Source organism: Lagopus muta, chromosome 2 (genome assembly GCF_023343835.1).
Source record: "Lagopus muta isolate bLagMut1 chromosome 2, bLagMut1 primary, whole genome shotgun sequence".
NCBI classification, from domain to species: domain Eukaryota; kingdom Metazoa; phylum Chordata; class Aves; order Galliformes; family Phasianidae; genus Lagopus; species Lagopus muta.
The window spans coordinates 9,405,369-9,419,137 of NC_064434.1; the positions used below are offsets into that span (position 1 = coordinate 9,405,369).

Genomic DNA, 13,769 nt, shown 5'->3' on the forward strand with positions numbered 1-13,769 from the left:
GTTGATACTGTACGTCCCTTGGGAAGCATAAGGAATGTTAAACAGCTTCAAACTCGGTTTTATTCATTGAGCTAAATATAGTTGCAAGCTAGGATACGTAGATGTGCAGTACCTTATAGATAGATGATTGTTGTAGGTTGTTCCTTACATTCAAAAAATGCCCCATGTAACTCTGCTTTCACCTGAAGGATTTTGTCCTAAGAAAACGACCATAAAGTATTGCTGACTGAACTTACTAAGTGATTTCTAGCTGTGCAGTCTGCAGGGTTGATACTAGCAAACATTTAAATTCTAGCAGGTTTCTTTGCCTTGGTAAGAGGGGATAGCTTTGGAGCCCTGAAGAGGAAGGAGAGCAGGTACTACAGAGGCTGTGCCTCTATCCTAGCATTAGTCTTCGGTCAGTGTACTCTTGGAATAGATACAGGTTGATCCTGCAAGATTGATTTTTGTGGTTGTGAACCCCATCTTCACAAGTAAAGTGATCTTAAATGTAATTTGCGTTTTTCTTGAAGAACCATAAATACATGTAATTATAGTGCTCTGCCAAGACAACTAATGCTGTTAAGGGATTACAGATTTCCTCACAGAACTCACTCCCAGTATTTCATTTTAGACTTTTGTCAGAAAAAAAATGCTAGTCTAAATTGTATGGCATGACACACAGCATAGGATGCAAGTCCAAATTAGGGTAGAGTCATAGAATCATAGAATATCCTGAGCTGGAAGACACCCACTAGGACCACCAAGACCAACTCCTGTCTCCAGCAGGACCAAATGTGTGTCTGAGAGCATCATCCAGACCAAGTACAGGAGTGGGAATCTTTTCAGAGCATCAATCAGTTGACATCTCATTGCAGGTGTTTGCATGCACTGAGAGATTCACCTGTAGTCACTGGAGATGTAGTCAGTGCAGCCTGTGGAGATGTGAGTGATAGTGACTGGTCAGTTGCTACTCTCTACATTTCCATCCTCCTAACGGCATTTTAAGATGTGTGAACTTACAGTGCAAGTGTAGGTGGCTAAATATCAGCCACCAGCAGCTCTGTTCTTATGGAAAGACAAACCTCAAGGTTTTGGCAATGTATACAATTTCCAGGTGCACATCTCTGATGTATTGCCAAAAGAAATCAAACACTCCCATTTTACTCCATCCTGAAGATCTTCTTATAGACAACGGGCTGCGTTCATTCTTAAGGAACTTAAGATGGAGCTGATGAGATTATATGAGGAACACTTTTTTCCATAATCAGTCATTGGTGTAGTCTGTTAAATGACTCGTGTGGGGAAATTAAATGTGAGGGAGTTCTGAGTCTGCTTTACGTAGAGGTGGAAAATGCATTATTTGTTTTTGAGATGTGAAAGATACTTGCTATATTGTGTGTGTCTTTTCCTGTTGAAGTTTTATTGTTGCTTTCTCTCCTTTGGCATGAATACACAGCTGTGTCCTTTTGTTTCTTTTTCTAATTATTTCTTTTTGAGTTGTTTTTTAGTAATTCTGTCCCTCCCAAAATGCAATAACAAAGCCATCCCAAAAGTTACAGATTATTACAGTTTATTTCATTCCACCATCACTAGCTTCGGTGATTACTTTGTTTATTTTACAGTGATTTTAGAGAGCTGTATATTCTAAAGTTTAAAAATAAAAAATATGCTTTGAAGTGAAATGTGTCCTTTATCTTGAACCATCAGTGCATGCTGCTTAAAATCCCTCTACTCTCCTTTGTAACTTCTTTGTAACATCTCAGAGCTCAGAGATCCCTATAAAATAGAAATACTGTACTCTATTGGTGAATAGTGTTATTTAAGACTGTAAGAGCCTGTCTTGAATTTCTTCTGAACAGTCGTACCCCTGGAAGTCGACAAGCCTCCCCAACAGAAGTAGCTGAACGCTTGGGCCCCAATCCCAGCACCACAGAAGGATTGGGTCCACTTCCCAATCCTACAGCCCACAAGCCCTTGGTAGAAGAATTTTCCAACCCAGAAAATCAGAATCTAGATGCCATGGAACAAGTTGGTCTTGATTCTCTACAATTTGATTATCCTGGCAATCAGGTACAGATGGACTCTTCGGGAGCTACTGTAGGACTTTTTGACTACAATTCTCAGCAGCAGGTTAGTATTGGATTTCAAAGCATGTCACATTGGTCCTTTAAGTGCTATTCTCTTTGGTAGTTGTTTAAACATATGTATTCTGTTTTATTAAATATCCATGAGATAGTCAGAGGCAGATAAATGTACAGTTAATCTGGGAAGAATATTGGCATGTAATTTTCCAGTTAAATAATTTCATAGGGTAGAAGCTTGGCTCAAAAATTCCTTTTGGTAAAGTAAATCCTAGCAAATTGTAGTCCTGACTCTTGAAAATGCTGCTTTTTTCTTTTCTTTTCTGTTTCGTTTTCCTAATAGCTTTTCCAGAGGACTAATGCTCTGACTGTGCAGCAGTTAACAGCAGCCCAGCAGCAGCAGTACGCCCTGGCTGCGGCTCAGCAGCCTCACATAGGTGAGCTTTGGGTGAAGTGCAGCAGGGGCTGGTGGCAGACAGCTGTGTGTTGCTCTCCTAATTGTTTCACCTAATTTAAATAGATTCTAATTTAAATAGATATTGATCAGTTGGCTCATTTTGGTGGTGCCCTTGAAAATGGCTCAGAATGACTGGCCAGCTTTTAGAAAATGCTGTTTCGTGATTGGTTCTGTTTTGTGTTTTTATTCGCCTAGAACTGTTGCAAGCAAAGAAATAAAAGTTACTTTTGCTTATGTAGCATAATTAAGTTCTGATGGGATTATATGTTAAAAAAGAAGAGACAGAAAAGGCTTTTCTCCTGAGAGCAGTGGCAGAAACACTACATTTAAGTACTAAAAATTGCAAAAATGTGCACTTCTGTTGTGCTGTTTAGTATTTTTCATACTCTAGTAAAAAAAAAAACAAACTATTTGTAGTAGAATTTTGAAGTAAAACTTTCAGTTCAGGTTGATGAACTCTTTCTTCTAATGGCATAGAAAAACTTCTTTGTTTTTAGAGTTACTCTGTAGGAAGAAATGTGGTTGTCTTTTTAAAATAACTCAGTGAATGAAGTCAATGCATCAAGTTCTTACATGAGGCCTGCTGGCAGCTCACCAGCAGGCTGTGTGGCAGTTACCACAGTATCAGTTTCACAGCCACTGTTACAAAGATGTGCTTTGGGGAGAGAGGAGTGGGCACCTCCATGGGTGCAATTCCTTGAGGATGGGGGCACATCCGGATGTGACACAGTGGTAGGACGGGTTTTAAAGCTTCTGCCCTTCCTGGTTCACCACAAGGTTGACAGAGGTGTATGCATTTGTGCACTGGCTGTGAGGGGATAAAGGGTTCTTGTGCAGAAGAGCAAAAGGGAAGGGAAGCTGCATCTCAGAGTGAAGTCTTTGTTCTCTTGTGGTACAGTGATAAAGTTTCCCTCATCAGCTCATTCACCTAGATGCCATCATGTCAGGCAGATCTGGACAGGGATTGGCAGTCTGTAAATAGCAGCTTTTCAGCATTATCTAGCTAACTTAATGCAGTCTTGGAAATGAACATGTCAGCTGGAGATGTTTGTGTGAGGCCACAAGCCTTGTCTCATGCCTTACTTTGACTTCTAAACTGCAAAGAAGCTCCTTTGTATAAAAGTGCTGACTGAGCAGTCCGCTGTATTCTTTGAAATGCAGCATCTTCTGGTACACATTTCAGCAGAAATTTAGCAGCAAGCTTCCTATTTGGAAGGCTTCTGTGTAAGGGTGGGTAGGTATAAATGAGATCAATTTCTTCGGAGTCTGTAGGTCAGCAGCACAAAGCTGTTCAGCTTTGTAAAGCAAGAAAGGACTGACAAGAAACAGAAGCATTGATTTTTATAATACTGCATCTGCTGTTAGAAAGTTCCAAACTATAAGCAGTACTGATTTTAATGGGTCTGCTCTGTGGTTTGGTTGGTTTGAGTATGATAATGCTTTCCAAGTCTGTTAGCTATAATTAAACTCTGTTTATTATTGTAGCAGGTGTATTCTCAGCAGGCTTGGCTCCAGCTGCTTTTGTGCCAAACCCATACATTATCAGTGCTGCTCCTCCAGGTACTGACCCATACACTGCAGCTGGATTAGCTGCAGCAGCCACCCTAGCAGGTAACTGAACACTTTCTTGTGTTTGTCTTGATAATTTCACTGAATGAAATTGGAAAAAACAAAACCAAAAACAAGCTGAGATCCATCCTATATATTGTTTGCAGATCTATTTCTAGGAAGGAGGGACTTGTAGAGAAACTGACGTTTACAGTTTATTTGATGTGTTTATTTGATGCTTTTCACTTTATAAAAGGAATTCAGTTCTTGTCATATGTGCATTCTGAACATTTATTTCCTCTGGACTTCTGCGTGCAACAATTAGGTTTCTCTGTTCTGAAAAAGCTTACTGTCAATAAGATTGTTAGAGACATTAGTAGAATCTTATTTTCAGAAGATGAGACAGCTGGCGTTTCCTTGCATGTTTTTACTTGGTGCATTAGCTTTCTAATTCCACATTTTCTCCTTCCCAGTGAGCATGAGAATAAAACGGGTCTCCAGTGTGCTAACAAGGCCCAGACTACACATGAGCCCCAAGACCAGGAAAATCTCTTTTAAAGTTGATGCTGCTGAGAAACACAGTGGAGTATTCAAGTCCTAGCTTAGTGCTCAAAATACTAGATCTCCAGTTAATGTTTTCACAGGGCAGGCAGTACAAAGAGTATATTGTGTTTATTTTGATGGTGTGCAACACAACGATATAAAACTATCCTTCTGTGGGTTCTACTTATCAGTAGGTTAAAAGGTAAGAACAGGATCAAGCACTCTGAAGAGTGTTGTGTGTAGTTGGCCGGGAGGCAGAAGCAGTGTGTGAGCAAGTCTTAGTAAGGTGCTGCTGGAGGATGAATTTGGCTCTTTCAGTGATGTCCTCCTTCCAACCATGGAAATTAATTCTGAACATGCTTTGATTGAGCTTTGATCACCATGTTTTTCATTTTATCGCTTGAATCTCACAGGGTTATTTTTTCATAAGGAAAGTATGGCTTCGTATGAATCCTTTAAATTAACCCTTATATTAATGTATCATTTTGACGATCTGAATTTTCAAATACCAGTTTCTATTTTGACATTAGAAAACAGATCAATGAGGGATGCTGCAAACAGTGTAAACAATTATTTTAACTGGCTGCATTAGATGGAATAATCAAGTGTTCTGGTTTTAGGTCCTGCTGTGGTTCCGCCTCAGTATTATGGTGTTCCATGGGGGGTGTATCCAGCCAATTTATTTCAGCAGCAAGCTGCAGCAGCAAATACCACAGCAAATCAACAAGCAGCTTCCCAGGCACAACAGGGACAGCAGCCGGTACGTGCTTGTGTACAGGAGACATCCTTTATAGCTTGCTTGTAGCATTTTCAGTCTATAGAGATCAGGTTCCAGAAGACGTTACTTAATTCAAGTGCTGTTCTGCTGTATCAATGTTAATATATCACTAATTAACTAAGTGCTTGGTTCTTTAGAATTTCTCAACTTCCTTATGTTGCCGATTATTGTAGTCCTCTTTGCTGCACTGTTATGATTTTACCTGTCTAGGTAATTCTGTGTGTGCTTGCTCACATTTTAAAACAAAATTTGAAACTAGTGTAGGAAACTGCCGTGATTGCAGGAAAAGAGATGGAGTGGTTATTTGTGTTACAGCATCACCATGTCATGTTATTTTTGCCTTGGTAATCATGACTAAGCAGTTGCTGCTAGAATTCATTGCAATTTTCTTTAAATGAGTTTTAAATATATTTATCACTTTTCTACTGTTAGTCTACATGCAGTTTTGAAGCTTTGTGAGGCACTTGTACAAACAAGTGGTGTTTCTGCCCACAAATGAAAACCATGGATGTATTATGATGTTATGCTTGATAGATGCTTGATAGATGCTTGAATGACCATTATCACTAGCAATGGAATTAACTTCAGTACTGTTATTAGGAATTTGATATCTAAGTGACTTTGAGTTACCACGAAGAAGTGATCACTGTTACACTATCCAGGTGGAGCTGTCTTCCTGCTGATCGTGGTCATAGTTTAATGTGTATTGTCTCTCCAGTGGCCTTCTGCCTTCTCTGTAAAATTAATACCCACTTGGAATAAATCTCACATAATGTATTGTGTGGGATATATTGTAAATAGTTTTCTCTTATTTCGGACGTGGAAAGGGCTATTTAAGCCTAGAGGAACAAAGTAGTTGTAAGAACTTAGATTACTTCTCAGTTTGACTGATTATCAGTAGTGTAAACAAATAATAAATTATTTGTAAGGGAAGGACAAGTGTTCAGTTACTAGATAGTCTGAATCATAAATGTTATCAGCCTTCCAGATTTTCTTCTTTTCTTTACCCATTGATACCATTGACAGAACATAAGTGAGACCAGAGCAGGGCACGTGCATTGTCATGACCATCAGCAGATTAGTTTATGTTTTTTATTCTTTGTATTTAAATGTTCTTGAAACTGATAAGGTGGAGTATTCAAATAGGAAATAGCATCAGATATGCAAAGAAACTATTCAAAGCCTGTTGAAGCATATAAAGGACTTGCTTTCTTGCCTCTGAAGTAAAGGATATCACATGGTCTTTTTCAGGTTCTGCGTGCTGGAGCAACTCAGCGCCCACTTACTCCCAGTCAGGGTCAGCAAGGGCAGCAGGCAGAGTCACTTGCAGCAGCTGCAGCAGCAAATCCAGCTTTGGCTTTTGGTCAGGGTCTTGCTACAGGCATGCCAGGTATGTGTGTTTATCAACGAGTTGAGAAAATAGACCTGAAAGTTAAAATACTGGTGGTGTTAGATACCAGATTAACTATCAAAATCCTGCCATGCTTTTGGTAAGCTGCTTAGAATTGAGTTGTATGTGGTTATGCATTGTTTATGTATTTGCACAGATTCTTCAAACATAAGGAATTCCTCTCATGTTTTCTCTGTTCATAAGTGTATGCACGGGAGGTATCACACGTAGTTTACAGGATGATTTCACATATAATGAAGCAACTGCTCACTGTGTTAAACTTCACTGTGAATTGTCTAAATAGTCTGATGCACCATGAACTAATAATTGCTCTTTCTGAAGTACTTTTTTTTTTTTTGGCCTGTGAGTGTGATAATATTTAAAATCTGAAAATCAGAATTCAAAATCAGGAAATTCAGAAGGAAGTTACTGATTAATTATCTCTGAAGATCAGAATGTGCTTAAGGTGAAATAACACCAAAGCTGAGAGGCTTTTTTTTTTTTTTAGTGGGCATGGCTTCTGACATCAGGGTAGTATTACGTGTTTCAGTACCATATAATAAATGTGTCAGGTTGAAGCTGATCATTTTAAATGCTGGATACTGTTAACCTGAGCAAAAATAATTTGGCCCTTCTTGAATACCAAAATTAAGATTTTACATAGTTAAATCAGGTGAAGTTGATGGTAGCTGCAAGTGCATTTGGCTTGTACAGGTTCTGTCCCTTGGTAGCATCTCTGCACCTCACCAAAGCCTCAGGGAAGGCCTGCAAACAGTTCAGCTTACCAGAGTTGCTGTTGGTATCTTTACAAAAGCCTCAGAGGCTTAACTGTGCAGTTTTTGTGCGTGCATTTTGTCATTTGATTTTTGTTTGTTTATTTATAGCTAGTTAGTAGTTCCTGCTTTGCACGTGGAGCTTGACGATTGTGGAGTGGCTCGTGCAGTTCCATTTCAAATTCTTCTATCCTACTGCAACACATTACTCATTGCAAGGAATCCTTCAAAACTGGACAGTTCTCATTAAATGAATACACAAGTCAAAGTCAAAGGGTACACCCAATTTCACCTGATTAGTACCTGTTTGTCTCTACAAATAAAAACGGGGAGGGTTGCACTGAGCTTAGGCATCCAGGCATGGGAATCTCCCTGGGACCTCAGCTGTATAAAGAGCTGTTGTGCTCTGTGAGGATGTAGCTCGAGCATTTGCTGTACAGAGGTTGCAGTTTACCCTGAAAGAGATGCCTAGCAGCTGGGCAGGTGAATCACTCCGAAGGCATTACTGCCTGAATAGGCTAGGTCAAGTGTAACTTCAGTTATATTGCGTCCACACAGCTGTAGCTGTTGACATGGATGGATGTAGCATGCAGGTGAACATGTATATTAATTTGTCTGAACTGTGTGCATAGAACGTCGACACCATCAGTTTCTGTTTATTGGCATTGCATGTTCTGTTACCCAGAATTTGAAGTGTGCCATTGTGGTGGGTTGTACTTTCTTGTACCTCCAGGTAGTGTTAAATAGAAGTCAGATTCAATTGTGGCAGATCTACGGAGAGCTATGAGGTTGGCAAAAAATGATAAAGGTTATAGCATATCCAAATCATTTACTGATAGGAAAATAGGTTCTGAATTTGATTTGTGAGAGGAAGAGTGCAGAGAGAAATCTGTGTCAGGACAGCACAAAGTAACCTTTAGCAGTACAGCAGGTGAACTTGGGAGAGTGAAGGCTGCAAGATTGAAGGAAAGAGAAGACGAAGGGCTGAATGAATTTTCAACTGTGTGTGCAGAGAACAGCCGGATGTTGGGTACATTAGAAGGAAGAAGCTGTAAATTTTCTACACAGAGAGGACTCAAAGATGACTTGCAAGTTATGCTCCAGAGTAGGGAGAGAATGTCAGGATGGTAGTGTTAGAAGGGGCAGACAATGGAGTTGGCAGTAGGAAGTGTCCTATCTGTTAACTTGAGTAGAGAGAAGTGACAAAACTCTGACATGTTTGGCTTCAACCTGAGTCATCAGTGACAGAAGCTGCAGAGGGAAGTGAGTAGGAGCTTTCCAGTGGCAGACACTGAAGAAATTACTGGATGGATAGGAGCTACCCAGAATTGGTTGCGAGGATCAGGAGAACAGATTTCCTCTTGGTTTCTCATTCTTCGAAAGCATCTAAAGTTTGTGTGAAAAGAATGCAGAAAGTTTTTAAAGTGTGATTTTGGAGACTTTTGGAAATCATTTCAGTAAGACAGAACACTGGTAAACCAGTTTGTTTTAGTATTCCCCACTGATCTTGATACAATAAATGTAGATAGAGCAGTTGAGTTCTGAGATAAAAGATGTGAGGAGATTATTTGACGGAGAGGTAATACAAAATGAAACATGAGGAGAAAGGGAATTAGGGGACACAGGACCTAGCAAATCACCATCATACCTATGACCCAGCATATTGATTTTAAATGTCTGTGACTGGTATAAGATAATGACAAGCGTCAAGCGTTTTGTAATGCAAAGGGCATAATGTAAGGTGCTTTTGTTATTTGACTGATTTGATTAGCAGTCATCTAGTCAATTACTTCAGAAAAACTCAAACTAATGTATTGTGTTAGCATCAATCCCAGGACACGTAGTTACTGTAACACAGTGTAAATTTTCTGAATTGTTTTTTTTATCTTCCTCCCACCCCAAGCATTTCACATTGGAAGATAGGCTCATTTACATTATCTGGGCCTGAAGTCGTATAAAATGCTATGTATTATAGATGAGCAGAAGGGTGTAAAGACGTGCTCAGTCCTTTCTTATATAGCTACAGCATTATCTGTGCGTTTGAACACCTGGAGAGGGTAGGTGGGCTGAGCAAATGATGGTACGTGTTAACCAATTCTGAGTTCTGAAAATGTGATTTTCTGTGATACAGTGATAACCAGTAGCAGGACCAACATGATGATACAAATTGAACACGCTTTGAGTAAAAGTATTAGCGGAGTAGGTAATTAAATATTGCTAATGTATGCTGTGGTGTAAGTGATATTTTTCCTGATACCATGTGATCTTCCAGCACTCTCCTTTGAGTTCTCTGCTGAACTATGCTAAGCCAGGTAGTTGTCTGTCTCATTTTTTCCCTAGCTTGGGAAATTAGTAGCCTCAGTGGTGAAGACGGTAGTGCTGCACAACTCAGTTTTCTAGGCAAAAGCAGTTGGTGGCACCTATAATTAAATTTCCTAACCCATTTCATTGTAGGACCTTGCTTTGGTCATTTTTAACTATCACAGAATCACAGAATGGCCAGGGTTGGAAGAGACCTCAAGGATCATGAAGCTCCAATCCCCTGCCACACACAGGGCCACCAACCTCCCCATTTAATACCAGCCCAGGCTGCCCAGAGCCCCATCCAACCTGGCCTTGAACACCTCCAGGGAACAGGGCATCCACAACCTCTCTGGGCAGCCTGTTCCAGCACCTCAGCACTCCCATAGTAAAGAACTGCCCCCTGACATCCACCCTAAATCTTCCCTTCCTCAACTAGCTGAACTTCTGGACATACTGTGCAGAAAGACTGTTTTCCTGTGTTGCTGGTGAGGAAGAGATTGTAGATGCACCTGAAATTCAAAGTAGGTGGTGAGCAGTGGGAACAGACATGTTCAGAATGCTGGTAATGACAACTTTTCTTAGCCAGTACTGTGCATTCATCTTGAACGTGAGAGCAAACCTGAAGTTCTGGATTTTCACTGTTCCTCTCCTCTTTGGTTAATACCTGAGATTTCTTTGTGTCTTCAGATTTGAAGATTTTGTTTCCACTGTGCTGTTGGCAGCTGTTTTGAGCTCTGTTTTTGAAGCAGGCCATCTGATCAGCAGAGATTTTACATCTTGTTTTACAAACTCAGGAGAACAGAATATGGCTTAGGAGCCTGGTGATGAAGGTACTCACCAGAAATTAGAGGTCTTCATGTTCAGAGAGAACTTGTTTCAGATAGAATGTGAGGAGCGATGCCCTCTGTTCGGCCTAGTGCTGAACATGCATACTGATTTCAACCAGTGTGCAAAATTTTGGCTTTTTTTCACTTTTTATTATCTTTTCCTTCATTTGTGTCTTGTATTCTATTGTTCCCATGGCTCTTGTTTTTCTGTTTTCAAACTCTTCCTTTTTCTTTACGAGTTCCAACTCAACTGAGTGCAGTTATACTTGGATTACAGTCTGTGTTCTGCTGCACTGCCCTAGACTAGACCATTTTGGTTCTGTTCAGAAGTATTCCTGCACATGGAACACACCTTCACTAATGTGCTTTTGTAGACAAACTTTTAAATGGGGACAGATAATATAAGGAGTGACCAAATTTGCATTTAGTTCAGCACTTCAATTGTATAGATTTCAGCACCTTTTCAGGAGTACAGTAGTGGAATATTTTAAATTACTCGAAGAAGCTGATTCAGTAGTGCTCTGATCGTGACAAGTTTGCAGTGCTCCTGAACCTTTTCAATTGTAGTATTTGGAAGCTTGACTTATTATCCTTGAAGGCAAACATTCAACTTGAAATTGCTAAATCTAGTGACTGTTCTAGATTTTTTTTAAACGACACAGAATGTTCCTAAGATTTTAAAAGTCACTCTTTTCCAATATTAATAGTTTTTGTTCTTTTGATGTTTGGTCGATGTGCTGGGAGACTATGGCAGAAATGCTGTTTTCCCCCTTACAGTTTGTTGACAAGGTATTTCAGTGTTGACTGTTCAAGACTGTGCGTGCCGCTAATTCTTGTATTCTGTATTGTGTAGGCTATCAAGTACTAGCTCCCACTGCCTATTATGATCAGACTGGTGCCTTAGTAGTAGGCCCTGGAGCAAGAACTGGCCTTGGAGCACCAGTCAGACTGGTGGCCTCAACTCCTGTTATAATCAGTTCTGCAGCAGCACAAGCAGGTAAGTATTTGACCTTCCATGGAAATTTCTTCCTTGTTTGTATGGAACCTTAGCAGCAGTGTTAGTTGACTAGTATTTCATATTGTTGATGTGGTTCATACACACCCTGTGAGGATTTCCAGTTGTGAAGGATATACCATGTGCTGTTTCTTATTGTCACGTCTGCTGTTTTATCATTTTCTCCTTTCCTCTCCCCATGCATACAACATGCACTTCTCATCACTCCTCAGAATGGTGTCCTCTAGGAAGCATCATTTCATTGCTTCGGCCTGGCAGAAGATGATGAAATACTCTGGGGTCTTGCTATGCTTTTCTTATGAAAGTTGCTGGTTTTCTATTTTGTTTTTTAATGAGAAGTATAGCAAGGAAAAATGTACAGAATGGATAAGCGGAAGAGGAGTATTAGTTACATGGAAAGTCTCTAGCTTTGTTTTTATTGGGGCAGAGCCTGGCCTCACCTTATTAAAACATCTGTATTTATTGTATTTATTAAATTAAAATCCAAAATATTAACACAGGTTTAATTATTTTGAATTAAATTATTTTAAATTAAATTATTCAGAAGATTAGATTTTAAGTTGATCTGTGAGCTTCTTGCTCTGACATTAGATGTCTTTGAATGTTAGCTGTAACTCTGCTACTGTGAATTTGAATATCAAAGCACAGTTCAGTAAGCAGTAATGTTTATAGGTTTACACTGAAAACTCCTTCCATTACATTACCTATCCTGCAGCCTTGATTAGCTTCTGACATATGCTGTCTTACTTTTTCTATTTCCTTGGGTAATTAAGACTGTATGATACCACAGATTTTCTTTCTTAATATGTGAATTTGTTTGTTTAAGAGGGGTTCTTAAGAATAAGATTTAGACCTGAATAGTCCATTTGCAGTCAGAAATGTTTGAGAGAGTAATTATGATTGAAAACGTGTGTTTTACAGCTGCAGCTGCTTCAGCTGGAGGAACAGCAAACAATCTCACGGGAGCCACGAACGGTCTATTTCGGCCACTTGGTGCCCAGCCACAACAACAGCAACAGCAAACAAATAGTAGCCTACAGTCCAATTCATTTTATGGCAGTAACTCTTTGACCAATAACTCCCCAAACAGTTCCCTTTTTTCACATGGTCCTGGCCAACCAGGAAGTACATCTCTTGGCTTTGGAAGTAGCAGCTCCTTAGGAGCAGCTATCGGCTCTGCACTTGGTGGATTTGGCTCATCAGGTAGGTTGGTAATATAGTGAGGAAATTGTGAGACTTGTGTGTTAAGGGAAAAAACTGTATTTGTATCCAGATACGTGATATACACGTACATTTCCAAAAACAATGTTGAAAAAAGGGTATGGAAATGGAAAGCAAATTTTAGGGGAAGAAAAAAGGGCTTAAATTCACTGTGCAAGAATAATTTTTGAAGAATACCTTCTAGTTGTAGATATCTCTAAAACAATTTTTTCTACTGAGCATTGAGCTTTGCTCCAGAACTTTGTTCATCCAGTAGGTTATTTTTTGTTCTTTATTTGCAATTGAAGCCTTCATTTTGTGTTTTAAGTAACAACTGATTGCTTTTAAGAATTGCATTCTTTTGTTATACTTCTCATGTCAGGAAAATTTCCCTTTTATTTATTTAATAAACTGCTCGTGATATTCTAAATTTGATGTAGTATTGCAGTGCTTCTAGGTTTAGGCTGTGATCACGAAGAGCTTTGATATCTAGGAGTAGTCCTTGTTAATCTCAGTAGATTTAATCTTAGATACATTTAAGCAGAGTTGAGAGCCTTACGTTCTTGCAACAAATCCCCCTCAATATTATCATCTGTCTTATCAAAACTAAGAATTTTAAAAAGTCATAATGTTGTATAATCTGTGGCAGGATTTTATTCTCACAGTTTTTAAATGTGCAAGGTAGGTTTTCCTATATTGAAGAGTCAGTTTTAGTAAGAGGAACGAAATAATCTTTCTTAAGCATTTCCTATTCATGTTACATTCTAAGTTACAGAACTGAATTGCTTACTGCTCTTACTGTTTTGATATAAGTGAACCCTACTTTTAATCCTGCACATCTTGCAGATAGGTGGAAATTGGGAGGAAAAAA

General features: G+C 39.3%; 1 protein-coding gene across 7 annotated transcripts in view; it reads left to right on the forward strand.

The window, feature by feature from the left end:
- Positions 1–13,769, forward strand: part of PUM2 (pumilio RNA binding family member 2) — a 64,477-nt gene that overhangs the window by 26,568 nt on the left and 24,140 nt on the right. For 5 of the 7 annotated variants that reach the window (XM_048935064.1, XM_048935060.1, XM_048935062.1 and 2 more), the window contains exons 6-12: positions 1,842–2,112; positions 2,407–2,500; positions 4,006–4,131; positions 5,232–5,371; positions 6,641–6,779; positions 11,537–11,680; positions 12,620–12,901. In XM_048935064.1, the coding sequence (XP_048791021.1) occupies positions 1,842–2,112; positions 2,407–2,500; positions 4,006–4,131; positions 5,232–5,371; positions 6,641–6,779; positions 11,537–11,680; positions 12,620–12,901 (1,196 nt within the window). The remainder of the gene's footprint in view (positions 1–1,841; positions 2,113–2,406; positions 2,501–4,005; positions 4,132–5,231; positions 5,372–6,640; positions 6,780–11,536; positions 11,681–12,619; positions 12,902–13,769) is intronic. The other 2 variants (XM_048935065.1, XM_048935061.1) reach the window with 1 other exon arrangement.